Source organism: Acomys minous (assembly GCF_964271855.1).
Source record: "Acomys minous genome assembly, chromosome: 3".
NCBI classification, from domain to species: domain Eukaryota; kingdom Metazoa; phylum Chordata; class Mammalia; order Rodentia; family Muridae; genus Acomys; species Acomys minous.
Window position 1 is genome coordinate 83110556 of NC_140485.1, and position 15981 is coordinate 83126536.

General features: G+C 50.5%; 1 protein-coding gene across 5 annotated transcripts in view; it reads right to left on the bottom strand.

The window, feature by feature from the left end:
• Window positions 1-4189: 4189 nt before the first annotated feature.
• LOC311594401 (bcl-2-like protein 1) overlaps window positions 4190-15981 on the bottom strand; it is a 52371-nt gene continuing 40579 nt past the window's right edge. For all 5 annotated transcript variants that reach the window (XM_084776050.1, XM_084776049.1, XM_084776051.1 and 2 more), the window contains one exon: window positions 4190-5824. In XM_084776050.1, coding sequence (XP_084632176.1) covers window positions 5687-5824 — 138 coding nt within the window. In that variant the 3' untranslated portion in view covers window positions 4190-5686. The remainder of the gene's footprint in view (window positions 5825-15981) is intronic.

Consider the following 15981-nt stretch of genomic DNA (forward strand, 5'->3'; position numbering starts at 1 on the left):
CATAGGAAGTTACATGAGGCTCTATCTCAACAAAACAAAACCAACAAGAGAAAAAGGTGGTGGGGGCGGGGAGAAGATTGGGAATTCCATAATTCCCCTTGAGGTCACACCCCCAAAGACCTAGGGACTTCTGTTAAGTCCTACCTCCTAAAAGTTTCATTACCTCCTACCAGCACCAGCCTGGGCACAGAGCCTTTGATATGCGGGCCTCTCTCTGAGGTCCATCACCAGAGCCACAGTAGCTGGCCACAGTCTTCCCTGCCTCACTTTACCACTTCAGGGAGATCCACAGTAAGGTGGTTTCACAGGTTAGCCTGACAACTCTGATGTAGTGGCTACTTGCCAGGTGAGTTCTGGAGCATTGTATAAGCGTTGCATCTGTGATACCCACCGCACATGGTGGGTGTGAGCATCATGCTACCCTCTTGGGATGTCACCATCCTGGGATGAACCTAGGGCCTTGCACGTGCCAGCAAGCTCTATTTCCACCTCCACTCCCACTTTTTAGGGAGAGGCAGTCTTGTTACCTAGTTTAGGCTGGCCTTGAATTTGCAGTCCTCTTGCTTTAGTCTCCCAAGTGCTGGGATTACAGGTATGTACCACCAAACCAGCCCCCTCCCTCTTTATTTATCAGGTAAAGAACCCTGGAACCTAGAATGAGCTACTTACCCCAGGCCATCTGTTGCTGACTAGCTCTCAGACACACTCTGTTCTGTCCTTGGGCTTTGCTGCTCTCCCTATGAAGCAGGCACAGAGAGAGATAGGTTCTTCTCTTCTGGCCATGATCTTCAGTGGGTAGCTGTGCAATTTGGCTGTCGGTGAGGACCACTCATTTGCTCTGGTTTTTTTTTTTTAATATTTATTTATTTATTATGTATACAACGTTGTATCTGCATGTACAACTGCACACCAGAAAAGGGCACCAGATCTCATTACAGATGGTTGTGAGCCACCATGTGGTTGCTGGGAATTGAACTCAGGACCTCTGGAAGAGCAGACAGTGTTCTTAACCTCTGAGCCATCTCTCCAACCCGTTTTATTTCTTGGTCTTTCTTTTTTGGTTATTCAAGACAGGGTTTCTCTGTGTAACAGCTCTGGCTGTCCTGGAACTCTTTTTGTAGACCAGGCTGGCTTCGAACTCAGACATCACCTTCCTCTGCCTCTGCCTCCCAAGTGTTGGGATTAAAGGTATGCACCATTGTGTCCTGGCTAGTTATTTCTTTAAATTATTTTTACTACATCTTATTTACTTATGTATGCAAGCATGTGAGGGTGTGCAAGTGCCACAGCACATGTACAGAGGTCAGCACGTGCAGGAGTGTGTTCTCCCCCTCCGCCTCCACTGAACTCAGGTTGTCAGGCTTGGCAGCAAGCACCCTTCCTCAGTGAGCCATCTTGTTCCTCTTCCCTGTAGGATTTGATACTCTTTGTTGCAATGCAGCTCTAACAGCTTTTGGGATTGGGATGTTTGCTTTTACATTAGTCCAACTTGAGCCTGACTTGCGACTTCCTGAGCAGGGTCACTTCCTCCTGAGTAGGAAGTGCAAAAACCCTGCAATTGACAGGCCACTATATCAAGTTTACATTACTTTCTATGTATTTCCAGAAAACCCTATTTTTAAAAAAATGTATTTATTTATTATGTAGACAGTGTATATTAGATCACATTATAGATGGTTGTGAGCCACCACGTGGTTGCTGGGAATTGAACTCTGGACCTCTGGAAGAGCAGACAGTGCTCTTAACCACTGAGCCATCACTCCAGCCCCAGAAAACCCTATTTTTACTTTACACCCACATTCTTATTTTTTTATTTTTAGTTTTTTGAGACAGGGTTTCTCTTTGTGGCCTTGGCTGTTCTGGGCTCACTTTATAGACCAGCTGGCTTTGAACTCAGAAAGATCCACCTGCCTCTGCCTCCCAAGTGCTGGGATTACAGGAGTGCGCCACCCTGTCTCGAAAAACAAACAAACAAGTCAGGGGCCTAGTGGCTAGCTAGTCCTTGGGGCTTGAACTCACGTTGCCAGCTTTGGCAGCAAGCATCTTTACTCACAGAACCATCACTCTGGCCCCTCTTAGGAAGTTTCCTGCATGACTTGTTAACTTTGAAAACCTGTTCAAGTAGTTAGCGCTCGAAGCTGCGATAGAACTGCCACAAGTGAGAGGCTAGCCTGGATGAGTCAATCTCAGATCAACCCAGGCTTCAGGGTGAGATCCTGTCACAAACATGCAAGGAAGAGTTGAGGGGGTAGCTAGTGACCTAGCATGTTCCAGGCTCAGGGCTGGATTATCAGATCACCAGAAATGAATAATTTAGCTAAACAGAGAAACAGGCAAGCACGTGGGCTCTTTGTCCCAGCTCTGTGTGGTGGTGCAGGCATGCTGTAGACATACAGCTGTCTCAATGGGAGTGTGTTAACAGACACATGCAGAGAGCTGTCCCTCATGGCTTCCATCCAGTCAAAGCAGAGAGGAGGGAAAGAGGGCTCTAGCACAGCGCTCCAGGCACAGGTCCTAGGAGACATTCAGGTAGCTAGCCATCCTGGGCAGATGATGCTCCAAATTCTGGGGCCTGGGGAACTAGAAGAGGTCCGTAGGCTTGCTGTTTGTATGTGTGCTTCACCATTTCTCAAATGTCATTGACAAGTAGATTTGGCTGGACATGGTGGCGCACGCCTTTAATCCCAGCACCTGGGAGGCAGAGGCAGGTGGATCGACCTGAGTTTGAGGCCAGCCAGGACAGCCAAGGCTACACAGAGAAACCCTGTCTCAAAAAACCGAAAGATTTAGAGCTCATAACTATAATGTGAGCACTCAGGAGGTGAAGGTAGGAGGTCATTCTTGTTTTAGAAGATATTCTGGGCTACAAGAGACCCTGTCTTGGAGTGTGTATGTGTGTGTTTTGTTTGAATGTATTTATGTGCACCATGTGTGTGCCTGGTGCCATTAAAGGCCAGAAGAAAGTGTCAGATTCTCTGGAACTATAGTTATAGACAGTTGTTCATATGAGAACATCGAGAAATAACTATTACATCAATGGCTGGGAAGCATCTCTCAGTGATAGAATGTTGACTCAATCTTTAGCATCATGCCCCGCCCCAAAACAAAAAGCCTTCTTTTTTTGAGACAAGGTTTTACTCTGTAGTTATAGCTGGCTTTAAAAACCTTTAATTAATCTTAGCACCTAGGAGGCAGAGGCAAGGCATCAATCAGTCACTGTGATTTTTTTGGTCAGCGTGGTCTACACACAGAGTTCCAGGCCAGCTAGGGCTACATGGTGAGATCATCTGAAAACAAAAACAACAAACAAAAACAACTTTATGCCTTTTCAAGATAGAGTTTCTCTGTAGACCAGGCTGGCCTCGACCTGCTTCTGGTTTCTGAGTGTTGGGATTAAAAGTGTGCTACTATGCCTGGCTTCTGTGTCATTTTCAAAAAAAGATTTTTTAAACTAGGTTTTTTGAGACAGAGTTTGTCTGTGTAACAGCCCTGGCTGTCCTGGACTCGCTTTGTAGACCAGGCTGGCCTCCAACTCACAGATATCCACCTGCTTCTGCCTCCAGAGTGATGGGATTATAGGCGTGGGCCACCATGGCCAAAAATTTTTTTTTGTGCATGTCTGAATAAATATGCACATGTGAGGGTACACATGCTTGTGCATGAGCAGAGTTGAGAGGGTCATATCTGCTGGGAATTTCATTTATTTGGGGACCACTCAGCTTATGAGATGGTGCTGTGATCTAAATTCTGCTCCTCAGGATTGTCATCTTTTCTCTAGAGCCATCTCTGAGACCTATCTTAATAATGTGACCTCAAGTCTGGTCATTTTATCCACTCTCAGGGCTGTCGTGCCTTGCCAGCAGCTAGTGGCTTTCTCATGGAAGCCCCAGGCCAGCCAGCACGCCCTCCACACACACCTTCTCCTCTAGTCTCACAAAGGCAGGTCTGGGCTGCAGCAGGGCTCAGGACACTCTTGTCCACTGACCATACACGTGCCGGTCAGGCTCACTAGGACGCCAGCTCCTGACGGTGCCCAAGTACTACGCCTACTCCCGTCAATGTAAGAAATGTGAAGAGCAGAAAGAAGTGTGGGGCTGCAGGAACTGTAAGGCACCACCCCGTGCCCAGGGCAGCAGAGCCGGCGCCCACCAACTCTCCCTTACCCATGCGGCGCAGTGCAGAGCCAAGGTTGTGGTTCACAGAGTCGACACCGTTTATTACTGAACTGCACTTTCACCTTCACACAAACTATTTCAAAGAGCTGGAACAAGTGTAGGGTGAGGGAAAGGAGGGCCAGGTGCCCCTCAGAAGCCAGGACCCCCAGTGGGCTTCCCCAGGCAAGGGCAGGGAGGGAGCATCAGGCTGTCAGTCTCTGGGCACCAGCTCTCCACGTGCACGCGCACAGCAAGCCAGCAGCTCCTCACACATAAATACAGACACGCTTAACAAAAATAGTATATCATCTTCACAAGGAATAAAAACTAGTCTCGAATATGTACAGCAGAGAGCCCGGGGCAGCCAGAGCTGAGCTGGGACCTCCAGGGATGAGACAGGCCAAGGGTGGAGCAGAGGAGAGAGAGGCCTGAAGGGCTCCTGGTCAGGCCGCAGTGACCGTGGCAGCCCTGCAGCCCAGGCTGGATGGGTGCAGGACACAAAGACTGAGTAGGACAAGCCCGTGCAGTCCTCCTCACCTGTGCACCAGCCTCTCCTTCCTGCCCTTCCTGCCTGAGGTAGGGAAGGCCCTGGGGCTCTCACAGCTGCTCTGTATAGCTCCCCTTCAGTTCTGGGCTGAGCCAGAGTCCCCGGCCCCTGGGGCCCAAGGCAAAGATGCCACAGGCTGATCTTGCAGGAAGTGAGGCAGCTGAAGTCATTAACAGCTCTGGGGCACCTATCTTGGGCCCAGTTGGTCCCTCAGTCATGGTCATGGGAGCCAGGGGAGGGGTAAAGAAGGGTGGTGCTAAGCTGCAAGAGCCACTTTAGCTCTAGCACGAAGGACTTTCTGCAGCTAAGCCCCTCCTTCTGGGTGGGGCTAGCCTTCAGCCAGAGGCCTCAGGAGAACATTCAGACCTGGGGTAGGGGCTTTGGCCAGGCCACAGCCTGGGAGGAGGTTCTGGTCCTTGCCTCTTTATCCCATCAGCCTGAATTTCTAATTAGTCAAAAGGGGCCTCTTAATGGCTCTTGGGGTGGAAATGGGAAAAGGGGGGCTGGGGGTGGGAGGAAGGCCCAGGGACACGGCAGGATGGGAAATGATCAATTCTGAGGCCACACACATCAAAACCAAGGCAATCTAGTCTCTTTCTGGGGAAGAGGTTTAGAAAGCTCTCCAGCTCCCTGTCAGAAAAGCACTCTTAGGCCGCTCAGGAGTTACAAGGGCCCCACCAACGAGGCAGGCCCCCCTTCCTCTAGCACACCCCTTCCTACTCCTGCGAGCCTCCAAGGGGCCGACTTGAGGGAAAACCTTGTGAATTTTGAGGCCAAGGGAATTGAGATGTGGGGGAAGGTGGCTCTCACAGAAGCATGGTAGGTTCTAGAAAGCTAACAGCAGGGGACTCGGTCTAGGCCCAACCCTATGATGGGGGAGGGGTGTGAGTTGCATGTAGTGGTTCTCCTGGTAGCAATGGTGGCTGAAGAGAGTTGTGGTGGGGGAGGGTGAGAGGCGAGAGGTGAGTGGGTGGTCAGTGTCTGGTCACTTCCGACTGAAGAGTGAGCCCAGCAGAACCACACCAGCCACAGTCATGCCCGTCAGGAACCAGCGGTTGAAACGCTCCTGGCCTTTCCGGCTCTCGGCTGCTGCATTGTTCCCGTAGAGATCCACAAAAGTGTCCTGTAGGGATGGAGAAGAAAAGATAGAGACGATGAATTCTTGCACTGAATGGGTAGTGAAAAGCGCGCCTCCATTGCAATGGCCATGGTTAGTGGAAAATCCATAACACTATTGCCCACCACGGCCAAAGAAACGGTTAAAGGCTGCCCTCTGAACCCCAGCCGGGGAAGACTAACCTAACACTCTGCTGAGAACACAGGGGCAGAGACAGTGCATTCTGCCTCCAGAAGCAAGAGCAGCTTGGAGAGAAGACCATCAGGAACTAGGAGACAACCAGAGTACAGGAGGTGGGATGGGGCAGTATCACACGAGGCTGAGTGGAGGCCAGCAGGGATGTCAGGTTCTCACGTGTCCATTGCTAGACCACAGGGAGGTGAGGAATTCCACTGGGACTCAGCTAGTGGTCTTAGGGCTTTCAGACTGGGAAGACCATTCCTGTCCCCACCCTACGGCTGTCAGTCGGGGCCCAGAAGGAGGTCAGGGGGGCACGTGACTCAATGGCACAGCCAACCCATGGAAGTGATAGCCTTGCATCCAGCAGGCTGCACTGGGCTGTCTCTTCCTCATGCAGCTGGGGCTGAGAAGCAAGGAACCCAATTAAGGTCACTCTACTTGGTCACGGATAGAACAAGAATCCAAACAGAGCTTGGCCCCTAGAAATAAGTGTTTACTGGTGTCAATGGAATGACAGAATTGAATGCTGACTTTAGAGCCCGGACTATTGCTTCTATGGGGCTACGTTAAACTCCATCTGGTCCCAATTGGCCAAGTGGAGGTTCCCTTGATAGGACTTTCATCTCCAGGTGGCTCTGCGCCCTACATCCCAGTGTGTTCACTCAGGATGCAGCCTGGTCCATCTCCCCCCACCCACCTCGAGAAAAAGTTTCTCTGTGTAGCCTTGGCTGTCCTGGACTTGCTTTGTAGACCAGGCTGGCCTCGAACTCACAGAGATGTGCCTGCCTCTGCCTGGCTGGGATTACAGGTGTGCTCCACTGAGCCCGGCTTCTGGTCCATTTCTTATCTACGATATCCACCACCATGCACCCCTAGGCCATGCTCTGTAGAGAGGACTGTTCAGAAACCCCGACCATATCACTGCACACTGCGTGCTGTCCTCCACTCTAGCAGCTTCCTGTACTTAGCAGGGAGTCTCTGCATCCCAGTACATAGCAGCAGCAGGGCACAAGCTCTGAGCAGATTGACGGGGAAAGATCAATGTTTACGATGCTGTAGGAGAGGCAGCCGTGAGCCGTGAGCCCTTATGGCAAAGCTCCCCATCCACATAGAGAAAAGAACCAGAGGCAGCAGGCAGATGCAAAGTCCTTTCTGACAACAACGCCCCCAGCTCTCCACACTCTATGTATTCCCAAGGTGTCCTCACCTCCCTCCCCACAGCTGTAGTCCTGTGAGTCTCTCTGCCTCCCTCACTGGCTACATGGTCTTTTTGTGGGTGCTCCTGGCCACACTGCCTAGAGCACCCACACTTCTGTCCACCCCCACCTTGTTGTAGTTTTTTTCTCAGCATACTCTTCTCTTCATCCACCCCTTTTCAGGAGACAGGGACTGGCCCTGAATTCTCACTCCTCCTGCCTCAGCCTCCTGAGTATTGGGAGCACTGTGGTTATAGGTGGCTATGCTTTGCTGTAATTTGCCTTCTGTACTAGATATGTCTAGTGAAGAGCTCAGATCCTGTTTGGTGATTACAATAGGGTCCAGCACAGAGCTGGTGTGCCATGAACTGTCATGCATTGGCTAACAAACAACTGTGCACACAGTCCTGCAACATTAAAACGGAGCCTGTTAGGTTTTAGTTCTTCTTTCTTTCTTTCTTTTTTTGTATTTTGAGACAGTGTTTCTCTGTGTAGAAGGCTGTCCTGGAAGTTACTCTGTAGACCAGGCTGGCCTTGAACTCACAGAGATCTGCCTGCTTCTGCCTTTCAAGTGCTGGGATTAAAGGCCTGCAGCATCACACCCAGCAGTTTTAGCTCTTTCTTTTTTTCTTTCTTCCTTCCTTTTTTTCTTTTCAAGACAGGGTTTCTCTGTGTAGCCTTGGCTATCCTAGACTCACTTTGTAGACCAGGCTGGCCTAGAACTCACAGAGATCCGCCTGCCTCTGCCTCCCAAGTGCTGGAATTAAAGGCGTGCGCCGCCACACCTGGCCATAACTCTTTCTTTTGGTTTTTCAAGACAAGGCTTCTCTATGTTATCTTGGCTATCCTGGACTCGCTTTGTAGATGAGGCTGGCCTCGAACTCATGGTGATCTGCCTCCCGAGTGCTAGGATTAAAGGCATGTGCCACCACGCCTGGCTAGTTTTAGCTCTTCCAATGAGATGTGTTCCTTATGTGTGTGTGATGTTGGTGAAAACAAGCCTACAGGGCTACCAGTCAGATAACAGTGATGCATAGCTATGAGGCACGGCTTTAATTCCAGTACTCAGGAAGCAGAGGCAGGTGGATCTCTATGAGTTTGAGGCCAGCCTGATTCACTTGGTGAGACCCTGTCTCAAAAAGAACTGACCATTGAACACACAGTTCTGTGTCATATTTAGTAGTACTTGTTAGTGGTAATAACTTTGTTATTTTTGAGTGTTCTGACACTTACAAGAAAAAGCTCAGCCGGGTGTGGTGGCACATGCTTTTAATTCTAGCACTCGGGAGGCAGAAGCAGCTGGATCTCTTGAGTTTGAGGCCAACCTGCTCTACAAAGTGAGTCTATGACAGCCAGGGAGACACAGAGAAACCCTGTTTTGAAAAACCAAACCAAACCCCTCACCACACACTGGATGTGGAGGTGCACGTCTTTAATCCCAGCACCCGGGAGGCAGAGGCAGGCAGATCTCTGTGAGATTGAGGCCAGCCTGGTCTACAAAGAGAGTCCAGACCAACCAAAGCTACACAGAGAAACCCTGTGTCAGGAGGGAAAAAAAACCTCACTATACACAGATGGGTGAGTTAGGCTGGTAATCTACAACCCTTCCTGGTTTTGCTGCCTCTCTGTGCTACACCATCATCTCTTGTGCTACCCTCTAGGTGTGTTAAGTACACACTCCAATATTCACAACAAAGTGGCCTGAGGACTTATTTCTGAGTTCATCCCTAGGAAGTTAAGCAACACGACTGCATACAAGGAGAGCAAATACATTGCACATCTACTAAGCCCCAGGTATTGCTCCATCTTCCCTCTGGGCCCTCAGAGGTAGGCCAGAGTCTCATTTCCCAGCAGAGGTAAGATGCCTGAAGCTCAAGGAGTGGAACACATTAACTAACAGATAGCAGGGCCGACTGCGGGGAGGGGGGCAGGGCTGCTGCGTCTTACAGAACATGTGGCATGGATGAGCCCCTGAGGTTCATCTTTAGCAACTCAGAGTGACTGCTGCTCCAGTTTTCATCTGCTGGGCATGTAGAACCGTCCTGTTGCAATGCCATAGGGTTTTGGGGCAAAGGAATGGTGGTGGAGAGCTGAGCGCCATCCCTGTCTCACCCATCTTGGCTAGCCTCTGTGTGAGAAGAGAACTCTTAATGAAGACAGAGGATGTAGCACAGTTGGTAGGGTGCCTGCCTAGCATGGATGAAGCCTTGAGTCCCTGGTCCCTTGCACATAACTGGTATGGTGGTACACGCCTTTAACCCCAGCATGAGAGAGATGGAGGCAAGATGACAGGTTCAAGGTTGTCCTCAGATCTATGGGTGGCCCAGGTAAAGCAACGGGAAGACGTGGGACTAGAACCCTGGGCTGGGAGAGGGACAGGAGAAAAGAGGCCACAGCTACAAGTGCTGGTTATCTCAGGGCCACAAGGAATCAAGGATGCTCAAGTGGCAGCCAAAACAGACAGCCTGGCTCCCGCACCGGAACTTTCCTGAAGAGGAGGGCTGACAGCCACAGGAAATGTTCAGCTCTGGGGCTGGGCTGAAGTAAACAGGCCCTGTCCCCATGAAGGCACAAAGCGCTCACTGTCCAGGAACAGTCATTCCAGGGTGGAGGGGCACAGAGAACAAGGCACTGACCACTCCTGCCTCTGTTCCTACTCTGCATTCTTGGCCAGGGTGAGCTTGCTCAGGGCTCCTTCCTTCTCCTTGGGGGAGCAGGGCTTTCAAGGGCGTGGGTCCTGGCAGTGGCTTTTGCAGAGAGTTGAGCAGAATAGGGCGTGCTGTTCCAGGGGCGGGGGCAGGAGAGGCTGTGGTGTGGGTATATTTAGCCCAGGTTCACACACACACACTTGGAAACAAACAGCCATTTTCTCAGCGGGCGACTGCTCTGGGTAAATAAACAGGACTGCTGAGCTCCCAGGTCTGGAAAAGCAGAGATAAGCCCCCACTGCTCCTCAGGGCTCCCACTGATTTTACTACACAGTAGGCAGGGGACTGAAGTCATGGGTGTTCCCAGAAAATCCCGGCGAGAAGGCCTCTAGGACTCTGGCTGGGTCCTAGTTAAGTGAGACAAGTCTCCCTTAGGAGTGGACGGCTGCCTTGGAGGAGCACGTGAGAGTTTTACGGTAGCTGAGGACACAACAGTTACGGACTCCCATGCAAGCAGAACAAGCAGAGGGTCAGCCCACAGCAGGTCTGCAGCAGGTCCTAGACTAAGACTCCAGTTTCCTAACTCACTCCAGGAGAAGCCCGGTCTGCGGCCCTTTACAGGTGTTTCCCTCCAACATCACTTGCACACACTCCAAGGGCCCCGAGTTCCATAGCCTTCATTTCTTCTCACACCTTTCTTCCTAACTCAGCCCACGAGACCCCACTGTGGTGCCCCCTCCTCCCTGCTCACCTCCCCATAACTCTGAAATGATCATGTCTTGTGTTCTCTGCACATTCAGTTACATCACTAATGTTCACAAATCCCCTACCATGTTTCAAGTCCAGCCCTGAAGCTAGGCAGTGAACAGGGTTTCCGGGAGATGTTTTATGTTCTAGTACATTCATTTTGTTTGTTTGTTTTTGAGACAAGGTTTCTCTGTGTAGCCTTGACTGTCCTGGACTCAGTTTGTAGACCAGGCTGGCCTTGAACTCACAGGGATCCACCTGCCTCTGCCTCCCAAGTGCCGGGATCACAGGCGTGCACCACCACACCCAGCTCTTCAAATACTTTCTTAGCAGCATTGAGATTACCTCCAAGGGCTGGAGAGATGGCTCAGCCATTACAGGCTAGGCTCACAACCAAAAATATAAGACATTACCTCCAAAAGGGCACTGTGAACACTTCTTAGATATTCCGATTGTTTGTGGCTGTATATAGGGCATAAAACGTGTTTTCACTATGGTATTCCAATTTCATGGGAAGGGACTTAGCACAAAAATGTCTAAAGAGATCCTAGAGGGAAGGTTTGAAAGAAAAGGGAGTGGGATGGGGTAGGGCTGGAGAGATGGCTCAGTGGTTAAAAGCACTGGCTGTTCTTCCAGGGGACACGGGTTTGACTGCTAGCAGTTAGCTGCGTGGTAGCTCACAACCATGTATCTAAGGTAACTCTAGTTCCAGGGATCTGATGCTCTCTTCTGGCCTCTGTTGGTACTACGTGCATGTGGTGCACAAACATACATTCAAGCAAAAACCTATACACATAATATAAAAAAGCAAGAAGAAGAGCAAGTATTACAAAAATAATAAGATAACTTGGTAAATGTCAGGGCTTTGAAGACAAGACTTGAGAGTACATGGTGTGGGTAGAGCAAAGCCTCAGGGTTATGTAGAGGAAGCCTCAATGATGAGCCAGGGCAGCCATAGAAGGCTTAGGTACAAAAGAGTATGCTCCCAGGGCTGTGGATGGTGCTCGGTGACAGAACTCTTGCCTGCCATACTTGATGTCTTGGATTTTTTTTAAATTTACCTTTCTTTTATGTGCACTGATGTTTTGCTTGCATGTATGTTTATATGAGATTGTCAGATCTTGGAGTTACAGACAGTTGTGCTAGGATTTGAACCCGGGTTCTCTGGGATAGTGGTTAAGTGTGCCTTTAACCACTGAGCCATCTCTCCAGCCCCGATGTCTTGGATCCTATGCCTAGGACCAAGGGGGTGAAAATCACGGACCACCATAGGTTCTAAAGGTACAAAGACCCCTGGCAGGATGGAGAAGAAGGAAGTCCCTATCTCTATGCTGGTCTCCCCTAACAGTCTTGGGGGTCAGTCCAAGCAGGACCAAGCCTAAGCCAGACCTTGAAACCTAGCTCACCTAAATCAGGTGTAGATGGACTTTAGACAGATCTCTGCCCAGAGGCAGCTAACTGAATGAGTCAAATTCTCACTACAACTCACGTCAACACCGAAGACGTCACGGTGACATGGTGTCTGGAGGAAGGGGCTCACCAGAGGCTGAATGGGCTGTCTTCCCTTTCTTCTCACTCACCTCTATCCATGCTTCCTTCCCAAGTGTGACTATGAGTAAGCATTCCGTCTCTCTGGTCTCTAGTGGCCTCATCTGTTAAACAGTGAGAATAAAACCATCCACTGACAGAGACCACACACTGAGCACTGAACCCAGAGCCTTGCATATGCTCAGTGCCTTCCCACTGACCTGTATGGCCTCTTCTTTACTTTCTCTTTACGATATGGGGGTCTCACTATATTGCCCAGGTTGGCCTTGGATTTTACAGGCAGCACGGGCTAGCCAGGAGCTAGAGATATTCCTGCCCCAGCCTTCCAAATAGCTGCGGTTATAGACCTGTGCTGGTGAGTTCTGGCCCTTTTTTGGGTTTGTGCCAGTCTGAGCTAAAGCACTTTCCCTCTGCTGGCCGTAGTCCCCAGTCCATCCACACTCCCATTCATGTGACAGATGATTCTTTGTCCCATCTCCCCAGCCTGCTTCTCCCCTGTTATCTCTAGGGCCTGGCAGAACATTTGGAATGTAGTAGGTGCTACAGGGGACTTTACCGCAGATGAATGAATGAATACTTGTGTTTAATGCTCTTAATAACCTTGGCAAATGTTAATGTGGAGGCTCTAGGTCACTCAAGATTCTTCCGTAAGGGGTGATGGACTTGTCATTCTTATTTATTCTGATTTCCCATCTTGCCACCAGCGTCTGCTATTATCTAACCCAAGGAAACCTAACCTCATCTGCCCCTGTAGTGGAAGCACACGGCACTTTTCCTCAGAGCCACCTTGCGAGGTGCTCTGACTTGCCCTTTCTATAGGTCAGCTCATCAGCTGTCCCCACATACTGTCACTGGGTACCACTGTTGCCTACTGGGGCTACAGATTTGTAGCTACAGTTAGGCTGAGCTCTTCTTGCTCACTTTCCAAAGAACAGACCTTCTTCTGCCCTGATAATAGGCCATGCTCATGTACCCCTGTGAAGGAAAGAGATCTGCATTCTAAGTTCAAGTAAACCATGGCTCAGAGCCATTAAGAGATCTTGCCAGGGGCTGGAGAGATGATGCAGTGGTTAAGAGCACTATTTGCTCTGCCAAAGGACCCGGGTTCAATTTCCAGCACCCACAGCAGCTCACAACTGTCTGTAATTTCAGTTCCAAGGGATATGACACCCTTACACCAACGCACATAAAATAAAATTAATTATCTTAAAAAAAAAAAAAAAAAGGAGAGAGACCTTTCCAAAGAGGGTAAGGCAGTTTAAACCCAATTCTAGGCTAGGGCCAGGCTACGGTCCTTCAAACAAGAGTAAGATGGTCTAAAGCTATCAGGCAAATGACTGAGTCCCACCCAGGCAGCTGAGAGGTGCCCCAGGGAAAGGATGTGCCGAAGACCAGGGAAAGTGAAAGCCTTCCATCTTGGCTTCAGTGAGGAACAAGCAAGCTCCGGTGCCAGACGGTGCTTCCTTCCTCCTGGGGGACTCTGGAAAGCCACCAGGCCTGTGCCCACTGCTTCCTTCCTGTTCGGTTATTTCAGGAAAGATGTGGGTGGAGAAGAGGAAGGGGCTCCTAGAAGTGACACTGTGCCAGAAATGGTGGCAGTGTGCCTTTCCCTGGCCTTGGCACAGCCCTGTATGGATAGGCTGAGTCACTTGCAGAATCACCTTCTGCTCCTAGCCTCAGTTTCTCCCAGGGAGAAGCTGATAAGTGCCAGCTGAGTAAACAAGCAGGGCCTTGTCAGGAGGGTGGGGGTGGGGAGGAGGCACACAGAGGCCTTATCTCTCTCTTGGCAGGAGTGTAGGCAGCACTGGGAAGGAGTGAGGCTTGTGGCTCCACTTCCCCTGGCATTCCTGGGGAGCTTTTGACCTGCGTGACGTGAGAGGAACATGTTCTCTGCTACCCTGAGGAACAGGCTTGGCTCTGGGCACGACAGGCAGCTGCCACTGCTGTGCTGGGCGGTGTGGAGATCAGGGGAGGCCACTGCTCAGTGAAGCAAGGCGATCTTCTGAGGGCTGCTTGGCTGAGGGTCTAGGCCACGTGAGCTTCAGGAAATCTTTGGGGACATTTTCACATCTTCCTCTAACTCTGTTGGTCATCTGTCAGCCTCTTCTTTCCTTCCCCTTCCCCCACCATTTAGTTCTAAGAAGAGGAGCCTGACAGATGTGCTCATTTCTCAGAACAGGAAGCGGCTGTGCAGGGAGGAGATAACACCTCGCTGGGGAATCGAGAAGTATCCGGCAGAGCAAGAGAGGCCTTCCAATTGCCCAGCTTTGAAACAGGCCACTCAGCTGGGCGCCAGGAGAGCATCACAGGCACTCTCTGTGCACTGGAGTTTGCAACCACCTGCTCCCAGAGGGCGGTGACATGACAACCAGTATTCATTAGGCCAGTGCCTTGAGTATAAGAAATCACCCAGCCCTCACAACAGCCACGAGGAGTGTAGGGCACGTTGCGATCCCAGAACTCAGTGGAGGCTGAGTCAGTTCTGCCAGGAGTTTGAGGACTGCATGGTCTGCACAGTGAGCTTCGGGCCAGTCAGGGCTGCCTGACACTCTCAACAACAAAACCAAACAAAATCCTCAAGAGCAAGCGCTGTTCTTACTCTTTCTGTCACGGACAAGGATGTATGTTACAGACAATGACAGAGGAGTAAAGAAGCACGGTGTCCCCAGGGTCATATCACACATCTGAGGTGAAGCTGGATCCTAGCAGCCTAGTTTCAGAGCCCAGCAAGTCACTGCTCTGTGAGGCCTTTTTTCTCATCTCAGCCATCTCAGCACAGTGACTTCCCACCCGCTCTCAAGTAGATGCTAACAGTCCTCTGAGCTCCCAGTGTGGGTGTGTGCCCTTATATACGCATGTGCACATGCACATGCCTGCTAAGGAAAGAAAAAGGCGTTGAATCCCCTGGATCTGGAGTTACAGGTGGCCATGAACTGCCAAGAACGGACGGCTGGCCTCTGCAGGAGCAGTGAGCTGCTGAGTCATCACTCCAGCCTAAGAACGACATCCTAACATTTGTATCCTTTGCATGCGATCCCAACACCACCAACTCTCTGATGGGGTCAAGGATGGACTGTCATGGTCACAGTTTGTCCCATGTACATGGTCTACACAGTAGGAAGTTACAGTCATCCCATAGCAGTTTCTCCTCTCTGTGTAGAACACTTTACATTGAGCAGCTGCACTGAACAGCCACTCTTTGGGGGAGCATGCACTCCTACTACCTAAGGCTGGCCTTGGATCTGCTCTCATCTTTGCTGTTCCAGCTGCCAAGGAAGGCACCTGTGGGCAGAAGCAGCTTTGCAGCCTCTCCTGGCCGGGGCCACTTTCCCAGCTGCTTGTTTCGTCCCCTGTGAACTGGAGGTGCTTCCCGGATAAGAACAAGCTGGGCTGTCAGAGCAAAGAGCACGCAGGTGGCCAGCAAGTCTGGCATGTAGAGTAAGATGTTTAGTTTTGAACATCTCATCTATGAAAAGGGATAAAAATTTACCTCAATTCAGATTACTATGAGGATTCAGCATAACACACGTGAATTGATACATAGTAGCTCTGAGGAACTGTTAGGTACAACTACTGTGCTCACTATGAGCCAAGGCACAATTTGAGTCTGGGTCTTCCCATGGGCTGGGAGGGAGGGAGGGAGGGAGAGCGAGCGAGCGTGTGAGGGTGTGCGTGTGTTTGTGTGTGTAGGGCCGGGCTGCTTACACGCCATACTGTTCTCCCTTAGGTTCTCTGGCATACTAGTCTCCTGGCCCAGCCTTCTCCTACTCTTAGGCTCATGGAGCACATCTTCAAGGAAGCCATCTGCTTACTTTTCCATTTGTCCATTAAGTTCTGGTTTCTG